General features: G+C 47.6%; 1 protein-coding gene across 1 annotated transcript in view; it reads right to left on the bottom strand.

Moving 5' to 3' along the window:
- Itga9 (integrin subunit alpha 9) overlaps positions 1-22,250 on the bottom strand; it is a 295,174-nt gene that overhangs the window by 5,490 nt on the left and 267,434 nt on the right. Inside the window, exons 26-27 of the mRNA XM_027415345.2 lie at positions 19,092-19,193; positions 8,045-8,164 (exon numbers count right to left, since the gene is read on the bottom strand). Coding sequence (XP_027271146.1) covers positions 8,045-8,164; positions 19,092-19,193 — 222 coding nt within the window. The remainder of the gene's footprint in view (positions 1-8,044; positions 8,165-19,091; positions 19,194-22,250) is intronic.

Raw genomic sequence — 22,250 nt, 5'->3', positions numbered from 1 at the left:
TAATCTTAGCAAACCTCAAGGACCAAATATAAATTTTCAGTCTCATGTTAAGGTATGGATATAGTGTAAAGCAGAGAGAGAATTATTATTATTATTTATTATTATTATTATTTGTTTTTCAAGACAGGGTCTCTGTGTAGCCCTGGCTGTCCTGGAACTCATTCTGTAGACCAGGCTGGCCTTGAACTCAGAGATCACTTGCCTCTGTCTCCCAAGTGCTGGGATTAAAGGCGTGTGCCACAACTGCCTGACTGAACAGAGTGAATTATGAAATGCCTAACAATTTGCAAGAATTGATATTCTTTTCTCCTTCTTTGGGCACACATACCTGCTTTTATTAGCATGCCTGGGTATTTGAGAGGAATTCTGGGAAGTCTTGGGCTGCCAAATAAGCCCACCCTGAGACTTCTGGGAAATGATTAATAACAAGCATACACTGTACCCATTGCGACCTCACACTTCCACCCAGTTGTTTCTGCCTAACCCTTTCTGGAATCTTCCAAGGCTTGTGTTCCAGGACGGGTCAGATGTTTTGTTTATAATTACCCTGTTTGCAGGAGAAACTGCCCTGCGAGGAGACTTCATGACTAGCTTCAAGGTTTGTTCAGCTGGAGGCTGGGAGAAGCAGAGGAACCTCCTGGTCCTGACAGTAACCCAGATGCCTCCCGTAGACTAACACAATGTGTCTCCAAGCCTGATGGAAATCCGGCAAAGCAGCAGATTTTCTCAGTTGCCCTGTTAGGTGGGTGCTGGGTAGTCAACGAATCCCAAAGAAGAGATCAGAACCTACCCAGTTCTGGGGTACTCAGTCCCAGGCCAGCCCTTATCAGAATGGCAAGACACTTCCAGGCATCTGGTCTCTTGGGGTGCCTCTCTGTGCACTGGCCTTTGGCCTTTGGGGTGTTTCTTGGGCAGCCATCCCAGTGACACTGGGCATGCTCTTCCTTCCATTGGACTAGCTTAGGACCTTGTGTTTATTGACTTCTTAGTTACTTGGCTGTTTACAGAGCACGTCTCCATCTCAAGATGTTGAGGACACAGTATCAGACCAATATTTATCTCCAAATATAAACCAGCCCCACCACACGTCACTGGCACATGGTTTTTCCTGCTTGGGGGGGGGGGCGGTTGTTCATGTGTGTGTACATGTGTGCACATGGCTATACACTCTTTTGAAAAGTAGGGATGGGTCTTCTCAGTCTGTATTGGAAGCAAGGAGGTGACCCTTCTGGAGTGTCTGCCTCACCTTGCATGTTCTCTGTGACACTAGGCAGATGTCCATTGCTAAGCACTTTCACTGTGAGTCATAAGTGATGTTCTCCACCCATACAAACCACCCTTTCTAAGAAAGCTCTAGAATACACGGCTCTTGGAAGGGTTACAGCTGATGAAGGCCTCCAACTAGCTGTTGTCAGCGGGGTAGCCAAACTCTCTCTGACTCTGCTTCTCTGTCACTAGACCAGGCAGAACTGGATCTTCCTGACAAAACAATGGCACTCTGTTTCAAATCATCTAGTTTTGAAAAAGTGTCAATCAGGAAGGAAAAGAAAAGAGACAGAGGGTCCTTGGTTGAGGGCAGTGGACGCTCTCCTTCACTGAAGAGGTGGCCTGTGTGTCTGGCAAACTGCAAACAAGCAGGGACGGACTCAGGAAAATGGTAGAGGGATTCAGGGAGGTATTTTTGTTCTAAAGGGCAAATGGCTGAGCATATTTTTTTTCTCTCTCTCTGCTTTGCTGGTGTTAATGAGTTGAAGGTGTTTGTTTCTCAGACAGGCTAGCCCACGCTGTTGCACCTCTGAGCAGTTTAACCTTCCCATAAACGGGCCTCTCGGAAGAGGCACCGTGCTGGGGTGTCTCCCAACCCAGCCAGGAGCTGAAGCAATGGAGAAGGGATGCTTTTGGATTTTCTCCCTTGAAAGAGTTTCATGTTTCAAAGTCTTCCTTGTGCGGGGGTTTGGCAGGCTACCGTAATCCTCACACATCAAGTTTAAATTACATTTCCCAGTGTCCGAGGACGGCTCAGCTCTGAGAAGGCCGATTAGGATCCATTTCAGGACTCTGCTTAACTTGGGGCCCTGCTGTGGATTTTGTTTGGAGCCAGGTCCTTTTGCTGCCAAGTGTGAGAGTCTGAGCCATCAGCAGGCCCTTGAGGAAGGTTCTGGGGAGCAGTAATAGCAGGGTTGGGTGTGTGGGTGGGTGCTGGATGGGCTGAGAGCAAGGGCAGGGACGACTAAGACTTAGCCCTGGAGAAGGCCTTTGTGGAATCCCGAGGGGTTTGTATTTCAGATAGACAGGAACCCCACAGAGCACATGTCACAAGGGTCAGGGGCCAGTGAACTAGGCCAAGTATTGTTTGCTGATCCCTGCCACTTAAGCGCCTTTCTCAGAGGGTTTCAAAATGGTCTGAGGTCTGTTGTTTGCCTCTGCCCAGTTACTTGGGTATGCCACCTAGAAGGGACCCAGTGCTACCTCCTGAATAAAGGCTTTGGCCACCCAGTGAGCATCGAGCATGTATTGTGGACAATGAAGGTATGGAGCTTTCAGTGTCATGCCAGCATTTGTGTTTAGATCACATAGTTTTGGGAGGTACTCTGAAAGGGAACTCAGGGCCCCCACAAGGTGTTTCAGTGGGTAAAGGAGCTTGCTGCTAAGCCTGACGACCTGAGTTTAATCCCCGGGACCCGCATGGAGGAAAGAGAACTCATTCCTGCAACCTGTCCTCTGACCAACACTGTTTCCCCCACAGCTCCCCACAAAATAATCTCTTACAAAACTAAAAAATAACAGAGGGGAATTTAGTAGATGAAGAGGGCCTGACCTCCGGCCATCTGTTCCTTATGTGTTCTTAGAGGTATGTCTCCAGGTCAGCTGGGTGGCAGGTGCCAGCCAGTGATATCCCTGGAGAGAGTGGAGGGGATTACATATAAAATATGGTAATAAGCCCAAACTGGTGAGGTCTAACAAGTCAGATGCCAGGCTGGACTTAAGCCAGTTTTCAGCTGGTTTCTCTGCACAGTGCCATGGGTGTGACATTGAATTGCTACTCAATACTCACAATGCATTATTCTTAGGCTGTGGATGTAGGAATTAGAGTTGACAAAATGTCGGTAGTGTAACATGGTAGGGAATGTAAGTCTTGAAAATAATCCTTCATTTCACTTGCTTTTTCCAACCTCTCCTAGACTTACTATATTAGTCGGTCTTCAACAAAGACATTTGCTTTTCCTAAAAGACTCCCCATGCCACTTGTTTCTCTTGTTTGGATCCAGGGGATCATATGCCATGCCATGGACAACCCTCTGATATAAAGACTGTACCAAGATTTTTAAAAATTTAATTAATTTTTGTTTAACATGTCATTTTTGTGTGCATGCCACAGTATATATATGGAGATCAGAGGACAGCTTGTGGGAGTCAGATCTCTTGGCTTGTCAGACTTGGCAGCAAGCACCTTTACTGGCTAAGCCATCTCACCAGCCACCCCCTTTACTTTCTAAAATTAATTAATTTAATGTGTATGTGTGCCTGAGTATATACATGTGCCTGTGTGTGCCTGAGTGTGTGTGTGTGTGTGTGTGTGTGTGTGTGTGTGTGTGTGTATGTGCATACCTCACCCTCCTGGACCAAACCCATGTTAGTACTGAAATAACATCTTAGTTGAGAAAAGTCCCTTTGAGGCATGGGAGCAGGATGGAGAGCCAAGACTAGAAGCACATAAGGAAAACCAATTGACAAAGATAAGGCTGGAAACCAGAAGGCCACCTAGAACAGGTTGAGGGCCACTGCAGAGGTGTCTCTGCAGTGCTCATTTTAACACTCAAACACACACTCCCAGGTGACCAGAAATCCTGAGGTCTCTCAGCTGACAGGATTCAAGAAGGTAGACATCACATATGGTCATGGACTTAGAGAAAGATGAAGGTTCTTGTAACAAAGTCCCCAGTCAACAGCCATCAAGTGTCAACAGTCATGAGTGTCAACAGTCATCAAGTGTCAACAGTCAAGAGTGTCAACAGTCATGAGTGTCAACAGTCAAGAGTGTCAACAGTCATGAGTGTCAAAAGTCATCAAGTGTCTGTCAATAGTCATTAAATGTCTGTCAACAGTCATCAAGTGTCTGTCAACAGTCATCAAGTCTCAACAGTCATGAGTATCTGTCAATAGTCATCAAGTGTCAACAGTCATGAGTGTCTGTCAACAGTCATCAAGTGTCTGTCAACAGTCATCAAGTGTCAACAGTCATCAAGTATCAATGGTCATCAAGTGTCGACAGTCAACCAACTCCTGCACCTCATCTCAACCAAGAGTTTTCCACAAAACTGAGAGGCAGGAAGGGAAGTGTGAGAAGGCTATGGAGATCAAGAAGGAGCAGTCAGCTCTGTTGGGTATCAGAAAGCAGCATACGTTTTGCCTGCATGTACACTGATCCAAGTACCAACAAGGCACAGAGATAACAAGGCTTAACTTGCCGAGCCCTAGCCCACCCTGAACCCTCACCACCTGGTATTAGACTCATAACCATGATGGGGGATTGCAAGTTCTATGCAATAATATTTTTGACAAAGAGAGAAGTATGTGTATCCTCTCCATTCCCTTCAAAGAAGAACAAAGGGCCCATGGTGCGGTGTATACAAGGTTGTCTTTCAGTTCCCTACTGCAGGAATGAGGCTATGGAGTGCAGCCTATGTGTGTGTGGCTCTTATCAGGGAACATGGTCTATCACCACAGTCCCTCTTAGGAAATGGGACAAAAGCAAAGTGACCTCAGCAGAGGCAGGTGGGAAGAGATGGGGTGGGGGGTGAGGAGGTTGGGGGAGTGAGCACAGGTGATGGGTGGTGTGGCAGTGAGCTCAGCGGGGTAGCCACAAAGAGGTCATGCAGACCATGAAGGGGAATGTGATGGCTGTCACACTCCCTGCTCTGTGTCTGGGCCCATGTGGCTGGAGCAAGAGGGCTTTCTTCTCATTCCAAAAGCCCTCATGAAGGGAGCCGCCTCCCCTTACCCTCCACAGGCCTTTGCAGATTCCAAACACTGAGCCTTGTTCTCCACCCACAGGCCACAGGCCCTCTCAGCAGGAAGACTCTGGGGCTGGAGATGAGGGAGTGTTAAGAGTCTATCTGGCTGTGTAGGGTAAACAAGGGACAAATTGGAAGATTAAAAAAGAGGAAATATCTGCTGTTGGCAAATACACAGGAAAGTGTACACTTTGCTAAACCCATGGTGGGAGGGTGAATGGAGGTAGCATTTCAGGAAGGCAATTTACACCGTTGACTACATCCCTCCATGACTCCATCCCTAGGGTTGCATTCTGAGGACACAGTGTAGGATTTGTGCACCTTTCTGGCTCTAAGGTTATCAACCGTGGCATTGTTACAAGATATGGACAACCAGGGGCAACCTTGATTCTGGGGCTGGGGAACTGTAGACTACAGAGTTAGCACTGTCATTATGACATGGCTGGAAGTGGGCTCCTAACAACACAGGGAGAGATTTACAAGGATATCTGACATTCGAGGGCATATAAGATGGGAGTGTGTAAGATGGGGTGTGTAAGATGGGGTGTATAAGATGAGGGTGTGTAAGATGAGGGTGTGTAAGATGGGGTGTGTAAGATGGGGGTGTATAAGATGAGGGTGTGTAAGATGAGGGTGTGTAAGATGGGGGTGTGTAAGATGAGGGTGTGTAAGATGGGTGTGTGTAAGATAGGAGTGTGTAAGATAGGAGTGTGTAAGATGGGAGTGTGTAAGATAGGAGTGTGTAAGATGGGGGTGTGTAAGATGGGGGTGTGTAAGATGGGGTGTGTAAGATGGGGTGTGTAAGATGAGGGTGTGTAAGATGAGGGTGTGTAAGATGGGGTGTGTAAGATGGGGGTGTATAAGATGAGGGTGTGTAAGATGAGGGTGTGTAAGATGGGGGTGTGTAAGATGAGGGTGTGTAAGATGGGTGTGTGTAAGATAGGAGTGTGTAAGATAGGAGTGTGTAAGATGGGGTGTGTAAGATAGGGTGTGTAAGATGGGGGTGTGTAAGATGGGGGTGTGTAAGATGGGGTGTGTAAGATGGGGTGTGATGAGGGTGTGTAAGATGAGGGTGTGTAAGATGGGGGTGTGTAAGATGGGGGTGTGTAAGATGGGGTGTGTAAGATGGGGTGTGTAAGATGAAGATGGTGTGTAAGATGGGGGTGTGTAAGATGGGGGTGTGTAAGATGGGGTGTGTAAGATGGGGTGTGTAAGATGGGGGTGTGTAAGATGGGGGTGTGTAAGATGGGGGTGTGTAAGATGGGGGTGTAAGATGGGGTGTGTAAGATGGGGGTGTGTAAGATGGGGGTGTGTAAGATGGGGTGTGTAAGATGGGGGCGTGTAAGATGGGGGTGTGTAAGATGGGGGTGTGTAAGATGGGGGTGTGTAAGATGGGGGCGTGTAAGATGAGGGTGTGTAAGATGAGGGTGTGTAAGATGGGGGTGTGTAAGATGGGGGTGTGTAAGATGGTGGCGTGTAAGATGAGGGTGTATAAGATGGGGGTGTGTAAGATAGGAGGGTGTGTAAGATGGGGTGTGTAAGATAGGAGTGTGTAAGATGAGGGTGTATAAGATGAGGGTGTGTAAGATGAGGGTGTGTAAGATGGGGGTGTGTAAGATGGGGGTGTGTAAACTGTATCTATTATTCATGAATTTTTCCAGGTTGAGAGCTGAACCTGCAGAGGCGGAGGAGATGTCTCCATTGGTACAGTGCCTCCAGGGCAAGCATGAAGGTCTGACATTCAGAACCTGTGTAAAAACGCCAGGCATGGTGGCACTGATTTACATCCCAGTGCAGGGTAGGAGAGACAGGCAGTCTCCCACTGCTTCCTGGCCAGCCATTTTAGCCTAATCTGTGAGCTCCAGGACAACGAGAAACTGTGTCTCGAGATCATTCAGGGGGCACAGATGCCTGCCACCAAGCTTGGCAGTGTTTTGTCCCTGTAACAAACATGGCAGAAGGAGAGGAGGGACTCTGAAAGTTGTCCCTCTAACCCACACATGTGGGCCATGGCACATGTGTACACACACACACACACACACACACACACACACACACACTCACGAGTCTGTGAGTGTGCACACACAGGAACCGAACCCATGGCTTTCAATTCAAAAGTACTTCACCTGAACATACACTGAGGATATATCTGGATAACTTAACTGACAAATTGTCCAAGAATCAGCTGAGCCTATGAGAAAGCCTCACTCATGACAATGCACGCAGAGAAACAGGTCAAGATGGAGACAAAGCCATGATCATCACACTTAGCTCCAAGATGTAACCTCTAGATGCCGGATAACATTTTTTTCTTTATTAATGTTATCATGTTTTATCACTGCATATGTATTGTTTTCTAACCCCAAAGAAGTTAAGTATTTGGATTTAAAGCATCCACCCACAATACTCTAGAGATTGTTCCTATAACTGGCATTTAAAAACGGCTTTGCCAAAGAGCACCGGTTATTCATTTGCACCAAAGCATGGTGAAAGCCTGACACCACTGCCTTCGTTGTGTGCTTCCTTATCTCTGGGTCAGACTCTGCTTGTCTCTATTTTATTTTATTATTATTATTTTTCCTTTTTTTCTGCTTGCCTCTTAATGAGTATCCACCTAAAAATCCACAGTACCTAAGCTCTTCATTCCCCTTCCAGGTTGATACATTCTCTACAGCTACAGTCTAGGACTCTAGGAAAAGCACGGCTTGCAGACATATCACCCATGCAGGAGCAAACATCTTATGGGAACCAGGCTGATCTCCTGAAGCAATGACAGCAGAAACCCTTCTGGATGGGGTTGATTTTCTGAGGACAGACAAAATGAGGTGATTGAGGTCCCTTTTCTCTCTCTAAAGTGATCCAAGAGGAGGCAAGATTTCACCCTCTGCCTAAAGGGGGCGCTGAACCCCCCTCTGTACCTGTACTGTGAGGGGCAACCGCTTTCTTCCTAGGTTCCGCAGCCCTGGGGAGACCTGTGACCCAGTGTCCTGGGTGGGAAATCTGCAGGCACCTATGGGTGCCAGACTCACCTTCCACAGCAGCACAGCCAGCAGCAGGAAGATGAGGATTCCCACCAGCAAACTGATGGCGATGATCCACCCCACCACGTAGCCACGGGGCTCCAGATTGTGCAAGGCCTCGAAGACCACCTAGAAGGCAACACAGAAGTGAAACCATGAGATGGGGCGGGGTGGGGGGGCACCTCTTGGAAGGGCTATAACGATAGCGACCCTGATTTCAAATATCCCAAACTGAACAAAAGCATGGTGAGAAATGTCAGGACACATCACATTCCAAAATTAGACGGCGATCTTCTCCACCTTGCATTCTGGTTCTGCAATAAAGAACATGGGGTGTTTCTCAAGCAGCGAGACTTCTGAGTGCTAACTCAATATGTTACTTAATATGGGATCATTTGCTCAAGATGAGTTTTTACCAATAGATTGCAGACCACACATGGGCTAAGCCACAGTCTTGGGTCTCACAGCGGTGCCTAACCTGTCAAAAGAATTCATTCAAAGCTTGCCGTTGGTAGCACACGCCTTTAATCCCAGCACTCGGGAGGCAGAGACAGGCGGATCTTGGTGAGTTCGAGGCCAGCCTGGTCTGCAGAGTGAGTTCCAGGACAGCCTCAAAAAAAAATTCATTCATGATGTGATGTCATTTCTAATCTGAGTCATATGCAGTTGGAGGCCTTATATCATCGAAGCACACTTGCTAATTTTTATTTATAGATGTGTGTGTATCTGTGTTTATGGGTGCCACACGCATGCAGGTATCCCCAGAGGCTAGAAGAAGGTGTTGGATTCCCTGGAGCTGGAGTTATAAGAGGTTGTAAGCTGCCTCATGTGGGTACTGGGTATTTAACTTGGGTTCTCTTTAAGAACAGCAAGTGCTCTAGAGAGCCATCTCTCTAGCCCCTGAGGCACACTCAACTTCCAGGGAGACTTATTGGTGTTCTAAGGTTGGTCTATGTCAGCTCTCAGGAGCCAAGTGTGCATCAAGACACTGTGTGATGGGAACCTCATACCAAAGAAACAGCAAGCCAGACATGGCTCCTCCAGCCTCTTGCCCGAGAGTGAGGCCTTCCCCATGTAGTAGCTCACGCTGACCACACTCCCTGGCTTACTTCCATTTGCTTGGGTCAGAGCAGGTATGGTTTTACAGAATTCAAGTGTCACTTGCACCCTCTTCTTCCAAAGGGAAAGCCAATCTGGTCATCTTTTGTTCCTTGTGTCTACTTCTGGAGCGAGGGGTGGCCAACTGATATGTGCTGGGGTAGGGGTCCGTGTGAATAGTTATCCACGAGACCGTCTGGCTCTTTGGTTTCACATGTAGAACCTGAACCCAGAACTTGTCTTAAGGGAAGGAAATTCAGTAGAGCAGAAATGCTCCTTCCAGTGTGGAGACAAGCTAGAGAAGAGTGCCTAGAAAACCCAAGCAGGCATTGTGGGGGATGAGGTGGTGCAGCCCACAGCCAGGGGATCTTAGGCTTGGGTGTTTTTTGCACCTGTGAATCAGGAGCCACTTCAACCCCTCCCTAGAGGTTCAGACAAAAGTCAGCCAAACCTTCTAGCAGACAAGGATCCTGAGCCAGGCTGTGAACTCAGTGGGGGGTTAGTTGTGAGGTCCAGGAGGCTGAACTGTGTCCTCTTGGCAAAGCCACACTGGAGGTCTGGTTTTGTGGATACAGAGACGAGAGTAGTCACTACAATTTAGTCTGGCGAATTTTGTAAGAATGTCCTGTCACGTCCCGGGAATGTGGACCTTGTGTCTTTTCTTTTTTTGTCAGTGGTGTTGTTGGTCCTCTTGGATGTGAGCTCTGGGCCTTGGCAGATCAGTCTCTTCTATCCTGACTGCAATAAATTCTGTGAGTGCTCTGCACGCCTTGCAGTGTGCTAAGAAGCCCACATCACAGATTACAAACAAATGAAAAGAAATGAATGAACAAAAAAGGGAAGGGGAGCGTATGATGTGGAGACACACTGACCACAACGCCCACTGAGCCGACTGAGCCTCTCTAAACAGCTCCTCCCCCCCACACCCCCCATTTCCATGCCTGTCACTGCTCCAGTTCAGGCCCCGCCTTCACAGGCACTGTGTCAGGATTCACCCCCCCCCCAAATTTGTTTTCTAAGAACGTAGGTCCTGACACATCACTTCAGTCATTTCACTCTGTGGATGGCTCCTCCTCACTCTGAGCATCTAACTCAGGACACTGAGCTGAGCTGTACCAGTCTGGCTACCTGTCTCCCCAACCCGTCCCAGGTCACAGATTCACATCCCAGCCAGTTAGTGTCACCCTCCCACCCCACCCCCCCCACCCCTGCCCAGGTGCTGTCTCTTTGGTTTTACTCCCTGGAATGCCCGTCCATCCTGCCTGTGTGACAGGCACCACAATTGCTTGTCTTAGACATGCTTACACGGTTTGTCCTGACAATTCTATATTTGAAAAGGTGATCAAAGGCAGGAAATAAATACAAACTACAGGAAAAAAAATTATGCTCAGAAAAATTATGAGCTGGTGAGACTCCCCAGTGGCTGCCAGACATGACAACCTCAGTTCAGTTTCTGGGGTTCACATCGTGGAAGGAGGAAACAGATTCCCAAAAGTTGTACTCTGATTTACACACCTGCCATGTGGGCTCCACACAGTCACACACACACATACACACACACACACACACACACACACATAGAGTCACACACACATACACAGTCACACACACACACACAGTCACACACACACACATACACACACACACACAGTCACACACACACACACACATACACACACACACACACACACACACTCACACACACACACACACCAGGTAAAGTGCAATTTAAAAAAATTAAGAGAACTGGAAGAGTCTCACTGCAGAATTAGTCACACAGATGCAGAACCAGAACATCCTAAGTGTCTAAGGCTGGGAAGACCGGTTAGCTAAATAATGGTTAACCACAAAACAGAACACAGAACCAGAACATCCTAAGTGTCTAAGGCTATGGCGACAGGTTAACTAATAATAACCACAAAACGGAATATCACAAGCTATTAAAAATGACAACTGCTCTATAAATTATATTTGTCTCTGTATATGTGTATGTGCATACATGTATATTAGTGTGTGTGTATGCATACAGGCATGCATTTATGTTTTGAGATAGGGTCTCACTCTATAGCCCAGGTTGGCCTGGAACTTACCATACAGCTCAGCCTCACCTTGAATTCACAGCAGTCCACCTGTGTCAGTCTCCTAAGTGCTAGGATCACAGCTTCAGCATTTTACTAATTTATTTTTAGTATATGGGTGTTTTGCCAGCATGTATGTCTGGCATCATCTATAAGCTGGGTGCCCTTGCAGACCAGCGAGGGCATTGCATCCCTGGAACTGAACTGGAGTTTCAGATGGTTGTGAGCTGCCATGTAGGTGCTGGGGTTGGAACCCAGGTTCTCTGGAAGAGCAGCCAGTGCTCTTAACCGCTGAGTCATCTCTCTCTACTGCTGCATAATATTCTAACAAATTAAAAGCATGACTCTTGAACCAATATTTAGTGAATATAAGTGAAGAGACCCACTATTGAGGGAGCCAGCAGGAGGGCTCAACAAAAGATGTCATGGGGGTGGTGAAGAGTGCTGAAATCAGGAGAGTAAATCAGACTGACTCAACTGGCCCGTGCTCTATAGGACGACGTACTTGAAGTTATATTTTTGGTCAGACAGAAATTACTTTTTTTCCTCACTGATACACCTATAACTTCTTCCAGAGCAGGCTCCCAGATCTTATTCCCGAAGGACACAACTTTTTAAGGGGACAAGGGTCTGTTACCGAACAGAAACTCTCAGAAGGTTGACTGTCCCTGCCTCTGGCTGGGGACTGAACAGAGGATACTGAACACACTAGGCAAGTGCTCTACCACAGAGTTCTACCCTTCATGCTTAATTCTCCTCCTGATGCATGTCTGTGGCTTGGGTGGAGACTAGGCCACAGGGGGAAGAGTTCTACAATTAACTGACCACTAAATCTGAATGTGGCATGCTCCCGAGGCCACCAGAGGCGCGGGTTGCTTCTGAGGGAGAGGGTCAGCTGTGTATCACTCGACTGATTCTTGCTTGCTGCTTAGAAAGCCGAGCTCGTCAGCAACAGTGCATGTACATGTGTGTGCATATGCGTGCGTACATGTGTGTCTATCCAGATGGGGCTCTGGAAGTCTTGAGGGATATAATTATTGGCCAGGGAAAGACTGTGCTGGACTGGTCATCTTGCTCCTCTAAAACATTATTCTCCATGGCTGTGGTTTCCTTGGGGACCAAGGATTCTGGGGGTCCCCGGATACCCAACCCCTAATTCAACCAAAGCGTATTTCTATGTGGAAATGGATTCTGTCTGTTAAATGGCAATGCTGATTGATAATCTTGGTGGTGACCGAGAGCCCCTGAGTCAGAGTTGGGGTGGGGCTCTGTTTGCTTGGCTAATTTGCTTGGCCATCTTATACATGTGGAAGCACCATGCCAGGGGCTTTGTAACAAGATAACACTGGGCTCTTCCCAGTCGTTCAGGACTGACATGCCGTAGACTCCCTATCCTTAAAATGCACTGCTCACTTTAGTCTCCTTTACCAGGGTTCCTAGTACCAGATGAGAGTGTTGACCTTCTAACCAACTCCTCGTTCGCACCCAGGTCCCTGTAACCCGGCATCCACACTGCAGTTTTCGACTTTAAACAATGTACATCAGGCTGGTGAGCCTGCAGCCAAGCCTGATGACCCGAACGGGATCCCTAGAACCCACACGGTGGAAGGAGAGAGCCAACTCCCACACGTTGTCCTCTGACCTCTACACGAATACCATGGCACACGTGTGGCTATAGGTATACATGCACACACACATTCGTGCACAATAAATAAATAAAGAAATGTAATAAAAATTTCAAGGAGGCCTGAAGGGATTGCTCAGTAGATCAAGAGCATTTGTCATTCTTCCAGAGGACCCAGGTTCAATTTCCAGATGCCACATGACAACTTACGTACAACTGTCTGTAACTTCTGTTCCAGAGGATCCAACCCTCTCTTCTGACCACTCCATGCTGACCAGGCATGCAAGTGGTGCACGTAAAACTATGCAGGCGAAACATGTATACACATTGTCTTAGGCAACTCTTATAAAGGAAAACACTTAATTCAAGCTGGCTTACAGTTCCAGAGGTTTAGTCCATTACTGTCATGGCGGCACGCAGGCAAAAGTGGTGCTGAAGAAGGAGCTAAGAGTTCTACATCTTGATCCAAAGGGAAAAGGAAGTGAACTGTATTTCACACTGGGCATAGCTTTTGCATAGGAGACATCAAAGCCCGCCCCCACAGTGACATACTTCCTCCAACAAGACCACACCCACTCTAACAAGGTCACACCTCCTAATAGTGTCCCTCCCTATAGGGGCATTTTCTTTCAAACCACCATAAATATGAAATAAATAAATACTAAAAAGCTTAAAGAATAGATACTATTCCATGTGGTTCCTTGCTGTAAACAGAAGCTTCCATGGCTTCTCTCTGCTGTCACAGGATGTGTGTGGTATGGACCCTGCCTTTGCCTCCAACCTTGTCTCCGGCCATCTGGTCCTCACCCAGCTTTTCCCTCGAGAGCCAGGATACTTTGTCACACTTGGCAAGCTCGTCCCTCTCCTGATTCCAGGCCTTAACCCCCATTCTGTTCTGTTCAGCATGGCTCCGTGGAAACAAAGCCCTTGTCAGTTTCCTGTTGGTTGACATCCTTGTTGTCCCGTGTGGCTATGTCCACTTCTTCCCTCGTTCTGCCCCAAGTGCCCAGCATAGCACCTGACCCTTAGCAAACTCTCAGATATAGTCACCAACTGGCTAAATGGCAACCATTGGAAAGTGTCACTTGTGTGTTTGGCAAACTGCACTTTGGAGTTTTCTCAGTGTCTGATGGGCAGTCTTACTTATACCATGGGGATGGTGCGTAAAGAGGAGGAACCACCCGTCACCTGATGGTACAGGGGAGGTGACAATAAATTACAACATAATGAGGTTCAAGGTTAAGAAAACTAAGTAGAGGACATTTTTAACTATAATAGCCTACCTCTAATTTGTGACAGTAAAACTATAATCCAGCTGGGCGGCGTGGCGTATGCTTTTAATCCGAGCACTCAGGAAGCAGAGGCAGGCAGATCTCTGTGAGCTTGAGTCCAACTTGGTCTACAGAGTGAGTTCCAGAACAACCAGGACTGTTTTATAGAGAAACCTTGTCTTAGGAAACCAAACCAAACCAAACCAAAACAACTACAACAAACCTATAATTGAATAGCAATACAGCCTAGGAATGGCAGGTGGCACCCTCTGGAGTGGACTTATTCGGCTGTGTTTATGGATGGCCCCCTTTGGCTGAGGACCTCTTTGGTTGGGTCAGCGATGGAGAGCCATGGGAAGGGACAGGGCACCGAAGTCACTGTATGCTAACCATTCTTCTAGAAGCTTCTTTAAACTAAAAGATTGTGTGTGTGTGTGTGTGTGTGTGTGTGTGTGTGTGTGTGTGATATGTCTGTCTGTCTGTCTGTGCACCACACATGCAGATGACTGAGGAGGCCAGAAGACAGCATCATATCCCCGAGAGCTGGAGTTGTAGGAGGTTGTAAGCCACCTACTGTGGGGCCTGGGGATTGAACTCAGATCCTCTGCAAAAGCAGGAAGTGTCCTTAACCTCTGAGCCATCCCTCCAGATGCTTGCAGAGACTTCTCACTGGTGGTGGTGAAGGAAGTGGAAAGCAATCTCCCCATGTTACAGCCGAGAACACACAGGCTCGGAGCTTATCTGATCTCCAAGTTAGTGAGCTAGGATGTCAGCTTGGGAGTTTCCGATTCCTAAGGGGAAGCATGAAGGAAAGAGCAGAAGCCAGGCCTGACCTGAAAGGCAGGGTTCAGGCACGTGTTTGGGAATGTGCTGTTCCAACCCATTTGGCAGGGCAGGCTTATTCAGGCATGTACAGGGGATGCAGGAGGGAGGCTTCCTTCCGGGGACTGACCTAGCCTGAGGAGGGAAGACCCCAGTTGGGAAGAGGAGATCAGGGTCTAGGGTGCAGGAGCTGGCTGGACTCTGCAGATACCTCACAGTTTAAGCAAATAACTAACAATTCTATAGTCTTTTGGTTTACACTGGGGGAGTCTCCAGCCTTCTTTGTTGACTAGTGCCCTTAAAATATGGGGTGCTTGGGGGCTAAGGAGATGGCTCAGCAGTTAAGAGCAAGCATTTCTCTTGAGGAGGACACAAATTTGATTCCTTACATCCATATGAGACAGCCCAAAATTGCCTATAAATTCAGCTCCAGGGGAATCTAATGCCTCTGGCCTTCATGGGCATCCATATGTGTGTGGTATACACATATTTAAATAATAATAAATCTTCAAAAAATATGGGATATGTCTTAGTTAGCTTTCTATTGATGTGGTAAAACACCATGACCTAAAGTTGGATAGGGGAGGATTTAGTTCATCTTAAACCTTATAGTCCGTCATTGAGAAAAGTCAGAGCAGGAACTGGGGCAGAGACCGTAGAGGAGTGTACCTCTTGGCTTGTTCAGCCTGTTTTCTTATGCCACCTATGCCCATATGAGGGCTAGGCCCTTTCACATCAATCATTAACCACAAAGATGCCCAACAGGCCAATCCAATGGGGGCATTTTCCCATTTCTCATTTGAGGCTCTCTTTTCTCAGATGACTCTTGATTGTGCTGAGTTGACAAAAGAACCAACCAAACAACAACAACAACAAAAACACAGAGAACCTGATGTTTAGCTGTTGGCTTTTGAGGTCAATTCACAGGGCAGGGGATGTTTCTAACTCTTCTTGATCTTTTAGTGCCTTTTCCTGTCTCACAAATGGGGTTAGATGTCTCTGGAGTATATTTTTATTTTCACTCACTCCAAAGCTCTCCCCCAAGAGAGTGTTTTCTAAGACCTCAGTGGATTTCTGTGGTTAGTGCTATACTAAGTCTACAGTCATTGTAGAGTTTAGTTTATAACAGTAGGAGACTAGCAGCAACAACAACCCGTAAGACAGAGAAAGCAACACTATTGTATAATGGTACTTGTTGATTGTGCCTGGAATTTTCTATTAGAATTTCAGACTGTGCTTGAGTAGGAACAAACCATAGAGAGTGAAACCGTAGACTAGAGTGCTCATGCACCCCTCTGAAGAGAATGCCTGCTCCTGATGGAGCGTTTCCCAGGATGCACACAGCTATGCCAAAATCCTTGTGGACTCCAACCATTACTTTATACCTTTTCTCTCTACCTTTTCTCTCTTACCCAAGCTCACTCTCTGGGAAGTAAGTTGGCTTGAGTTGAATATGAAAGTCACATGTTATTGGCTCCTCACAAGCAGCCCTTTGACCTTGTGGTCATTGAGGTCCTCAGGCTTGAGACTGCATGAAACCAGATAAGCACCATTAAAATTAATCTTGGATGCTATTCCTGGTAAGGGTGGTGGCTTGAATAAAAATGGCCGCTATATGCTCCAGTTGTTGGAGATGCTTGGGAAGGGTTAGAAGATATGGCCCTCTTGGAGGAGGTGTCACTAGAGGTGGGCTTTCAGGTTTCAAAACTCTACGCCATTCCCAGTTATCTCTCTCTGCCTCATGCCTGTGGATCAAGATGTGAACTCTGAGCTGCTCATGAGTGCCATGTCCACCTGCCTGCTGCCATGTCCCGCTCACGGACCCACGCTCCGATACTGTAAGCCACAAATAAACTCTTTCTTTTATAAATTGCCTTGGGTGCAATGTCTTATCACAGCAATAGAAGGGTAATTGAGAATAAACATCTCTGATGGATTCATTAAGGAGCAAGTCCTCAAGAAATCTACTGTATACTTCTAGTGACTGGCAGATAGCCTGTATCATGACATAAAAATAAGACAGGCATGCGGAGGATGGACCTTGGGGTAGGCCACTTGCCTGACGTGTTTAAGGCCACAGGCTTGACTCCCTTCACTGGGGACTGGGTGGGGTGGGGGAGATGACACAAGGAAAAGCATTTGATTTTCCTAATACATCATCATGCATGCTATTTATGGTTAAAACTGGATTTGTGTTCCTCCTCTCACACATGCCCTGTTGGATGCCAGACACAGATACATCTCCTCATTGGTCCAAGGCTACAACAAATGGTGCCTAATCTGAGAGACTGTGACATTTCACCTGATTTAAGTCTGCTGGCCAGCATCTGTGGAAATCCCCCTTCAGACGGGCAGTTGACAGGAGCCAGATGCTCAGAAGAGTCACACGGGGGAAAATGTACTTCTTCTAAAACCAGAAGTCTTCCTATTCAGAGACGATTTTTTCCCCTACTAGGAAAGTTGAGAACACACTGCAGTACCGAATCTTAGTTTATGGACCAAAAAGGCAGTGGTGGGAGGAGCCTTCAGGAAGGGCTCTCTTGGGATTCTCATTGTGTGTTCCTTCCCCTCCCTGTTGGGAGCACGAACCAAACCCAACAACAGCTTCTTGCCCACACTTGATAAGAAGAGTGTCACCACAGCACTCAGGGCAGAAGAGCCATGACTTGATGCTGTGCAGTGCTTCCCCAGATCCCAGGCTGGAGACAACACATCCAGCGCTTTCTCTCAAGCGACTCCATCTGTTGCACACCCACAAGTTATTTCTATTGGTGGATGTTGAGCATGTTTCATCCTATAGTGACCTTTACCCAGCGCTGTGACAGTGGGCAGGGACCACCACTCTCTCACTTTTTAGGTGCAGTGCTGAGCCAGCTGCTAAGTGGCCAGAGTGCAGAGAGAAAGAGAGAGTGCCAACCCCAAATATTTGACCTGCCAGAAGAACTGAGCCCTGAGTCGTGGAGGACTTGGGTTTCATGCTGGGCAACTGGTCCGTGTGGCCAATGTGGGATGGCTGACCCTCTCTGAGTGCTGTGTTCCCTGCACTTTAGACAACAAAGACTGGCTGCTGTTCTCACGATAAACTCACTAGAAAGAGGACCAGGACTGGGTGTCGTCGGAGCTCACTGGTTGATCTAGACGGGCTGGCCAGGAAGCCTCTCTGCACTTCCCCAGCCCAGTGCCAGGATTACAGGCACATTACTGTCACATCTGGCTTCTTACATGGAGGCCGGGGACCAGAACTGGAATCCATCATCCTTGCACAGCAAGTACTCTACTGACTAAGCCATCACCCCAGCCCCTCACATCCCAGAGTTATGAAATGGTACATCTCTGATGTGGTTAGAAAGTAAGTTAGCAGTCTTTTTCTGTGAAAGTACATAATTCTTGAGTTCAGTTCATAAGTTTGTTAAAGCAACACAGATTCCCCGAGAGGCGGCAAGTCTCCCCCGAGAGGGAGGGAAGGGATGCTGAAGACCAGCAGGTCCAACAGTTCCTCAGCAGGACTGTCTCCCCTTCTGCTTCCCTGGGACTGCGCTTAGGAGGGTGTCAAAGAGCAGATGACCCTTCCCTCCCTAGGAACAAGTAAAAAAATAAAATAAAGAATTCCAAGGCCCCAATTTCTGTCCAGTGTCTCCGTCTCTGGACAGCTAAGCTGTGAGGGTCATGCTACTCTGAGGCCTGACAGCTTTAAGGAGAACAAGGGGGGCGAGGGAGAGCGTGAAGGAGGTTCTAGGTCTTGGCAGTTGGACACGGCCTTTTTGAGACAAGCAAGCTATTGTTTCCTAAGCCCCCCTCACTTCCAGTGCTTAGCCAGGGAACAGCATAGGCAGGGGAAAAGAAGAGGTTTTAGGGAAGGGCCCAAGAGAGATAAAAATAGCCCTGGCTTCAGAGTGGAAATCTAACCCCCGTTGAGGATACTTCCAGACAGTTTTCCTATGGCCAATCACTACAAGAAACTCTGGCATACCAAGGGCGTCCTAAGAACAGTGTTAATACAACAGAACCATGAGGCCTTCCAGGGGGCCCTGGAAGCCAGAGCAGGCATGGCTTTGGGTCTACCACAAACCCTTCATCTTGGCTTAGAGAATTTCTTTCCCCTCAGATCCCAGCTCCAAGTCCCCAGTCCTCTGAGGGGAGCTGTCCCAGGGCAGCTCACTCACCAGAGTCTCTTCTGGGTTCCCATTAGGTATCTCTACCACTCTCAGGGCAGGATCCACCTTCACCTTGGCTCGGGCCATGAACTGGATGACAGAGGAACTGTCCTGTGGAAGAAACAACACAATTCATGAGACTGTCCTCAAATGACATCGAGAATGATTCCCCCATGAGAGGGGCTATGCAGAGCTGAGCTCTCGGGGTCCCACGAAGATTCCAAATGCATTTCATCACTAAACTAGCGGCTTCCCATCACAGGTGCCCATGCAGACATGCGCTTCCAACCTCTCTTGAGAATTCCTTTGGATGATGGAGGGCATGTAGTTACCATTGCGTTTGCCAGTAAGGAACACATGCAAGCCTGTGTGCTGTGGTTTCCCAGTGGTTAGGGCCAGATAGCTGGTGATTGATACTGACATATTCACAGAGAGCGGAGGATAAATAAAACTGTTTAATTGCGTGCAACAAATCCCAGCCTGGCATTCCCCAGAAGGCATCTGAATCCCATTTTCTAGTCATCTTCTTGCCCTGACCACAGTCCTCAAAACCATGAAGGCTTAGTTATTCTTAACTCTTTCTTTGCTTTGAATGAAGCTCTCTGGAGGCTGAAGCCATTGAACATCCGAAGAGGGTATCTGACGGAATGACGATGGGGTGTGGTAAAGCAGGAGAGATAAACATCTAGTTTATAAATCAGGTCTAAGGGGCAAAGGGGTGGGGAACCTCCCAGACTCTGCCTGTTGGCAAAAGCAGTTGGAAGCCTTGCTGTAGGCTCAGTTTCAAAGCCACAACCCAGATAACAGGCACATGGCTCTAAAGCAGGGATGGAGAAGATGAGGGCTGGCAAAATTCAGGCCTCAGGAAAGGCCAGTGTTCCAGGCCGGATAGGGTCTTGCTGATTGTGGAGTCTCCTCGCTGTCCCTGCGGGATGGCTGGGCTCTCCCATCCAGGTATCTTTAGTTTCCCCATCTGTTCTGACTGAGTTCCTCTGTCACTGGAGAAAGCCACTATGGTTCGTACATGTCCCTAGAATTCAAGTGTTGGCAATTCAATCCCAGAGCCATGTGCCTGCGTGTGGAATTCAGGGCTAGGCTTCTGGCAGTTAGATTAGGCAAAGTCAAGAGGGTGGAGTGTCCATGAGCTGTGTGGCACTTTCCTGGGATTGAGACGTTTTCTCCAAGAGGAGTAGAGGTTCATGTGATGCAGGAGGTAAAGGCGAGGTCACATGTCTGGGAAAGTGAAACTAGACAGATTCTGGAAGCTTCTCCCAGCCTTATAAAAGGAGTAAATAGCTGCTGGGAAAGGGGGGACCTGGAGAAGGGGACCCCGACCAGCTGTGGTGGAGCGGCCTGCATGCAGGGCACAGAGCTCAGGCTGTAGAGTCTTTGGGGTGCCACCTATACCAGGGTGGGCCTTTCAGTGATGCAGGGGCTGATTGCTGTTTTGCATCATCCTAGCTCCTCTAAGTGACTGCTCATCCACACTCCTGTAGAAACCACAGTAAATAATCATTGGGTCAGGGGTTGGAGAGATGGCTCAATGGTTAAGAGCACTGACTGCTCTTTCAGAGAACCTGAGTTCAATTCCCAGCAACCACATGGTGGCTCACAACCATCTATAATGAGATCCTGGTGCCTTCTTCTGGTGTGCAAGCATACATGCAGATAACTGTATACATAATAAATAAATAAAATCTCAAAAAAATAATCATTGGGTCACCAAGTTGGACTTTGGTCCAATTGTTACTTTGGTTTGTTGTGGATTTCCATTCAGAGGTGAGTCTCTCTCTCTCTCTCTCTCTCTCTCTCTCTCTCTCTCTCTCTCTCTCTCTCTCTCTCGTGTGTGTATGTGTGTGTGTGAGAGACAGAGAGAGACAGAGAGAGAGAGACAGAGACAGAGAGAGAGAGAGAGAGAGAGAGAGAGAGAGAGAGAGAGAGAGAGGTCTCCAGGAAAAGTCTTTCACACAATGCTGTGGTGGCAGTTTTCTAAGAGGAGAGATCTGGGCTCTCACAATGTGAGGTCCCTCCTGTTGTGCCACCCGCAGCGTGAGGCCCTCACCAGAGACCAAACCTATGCACCACACCCTTGAACTTCTCAAGCCTCCAGGCCATTGAGACAAAGGAGCTTCCACTATTTACACATTATTTGGTCCCGTGTTCCCTGTGATACTAACAGAAAGTGAGCAACACCATCTCATGATCCGTTGTCAGCACTGACCTACACTGGATAAACAATGAAGGCCTCTCTCTAGACGTAAGTTCCAAGGGGACCCTTTGCTCATCACCCAGGAACCACGGAGACTACCCTGGAGTGGCATAAGGGGGATTTTGATGGTGCACTTTACCTGGGGGTTGTGTAGAAATTATTGTTCTACAGCTTAAGGATTTATAAACATGCGTCACTTGTCTGAATTAATGAACTTTAATATGGTATTTCCAGACACTCTCAGGAGTGCTGGGCTCCTTCCTGTGTGTGAGATCCACTTGAATTGCAGAACTATATATGCATTGGTCAAATCTAACATTGTTATTAAAATTAATGCTAATTTCGTATCTTTAGTGTTTATGTGTATGTGCGCATGAGTGCATGTGCCTGAAGAGGCCAGAAGAGGGCGTTGGCTCCCCTGGAGCTGGAGTTACAGGCGGCTGTGAGTCACCATGTGGGTGTTGGGAACTGAGCTCTGTCTGATCCTCTGGGAGAACAGTCAGTGCCCTTGACTGCGGAGTTATCTCTCTAGCTCTCCCATTTTCTTTATCACCCCTCCTTCAGAAAAATCCATGATAAGATGCTCCTTGGAGGACGGTGGTTCAAAAGAGTATCTCTGTTTCATAAAATCTTCTAGCAATTTAAGAGTTTTTGAAAGTTTAGTTTCATGTATCCCCTATTTGTTTTACATTTAATTAACGACATAATTAATTTGTACGGGAGTGTTGGGTTTCATGTACAGGCCATAGCCCACATGACAGGTCAGTAAACGACTTTTGTTGGTCAGTTTCCTCCTCCCATCATGTACATTGTGGGGATGGAACTTTTGTAGACGGGGTTGGCAGCAAGCGCCTTTACCACTGAGCCAGAAAGCCGTCCTCTGATACGCATTTTCTGTTATGAACAATCATTATCACCACCCTAGATAGTAACGGTGATAATGACTGTTAGGTTAAAGG

Source organism: Cricetulus griseus, chromosome 4 (genome assembly GCF_003668045.3).
Source record: "Cricetulus griseus strain 17A/GY chromosome 4, alternate assembly CriGri-PICRH-1.0, whole genome shotgun sequence".
NCBI lineage: Eukaryota > Metazoa > Chordata > Mammalia > Rodentia > Cricetidae > Cricetulus > Cricetulus griseus.
Note: the sequence above shows the minus strand (reverse complement) of the source record. Positions and strands in the feature narration are given on the sequence as shown.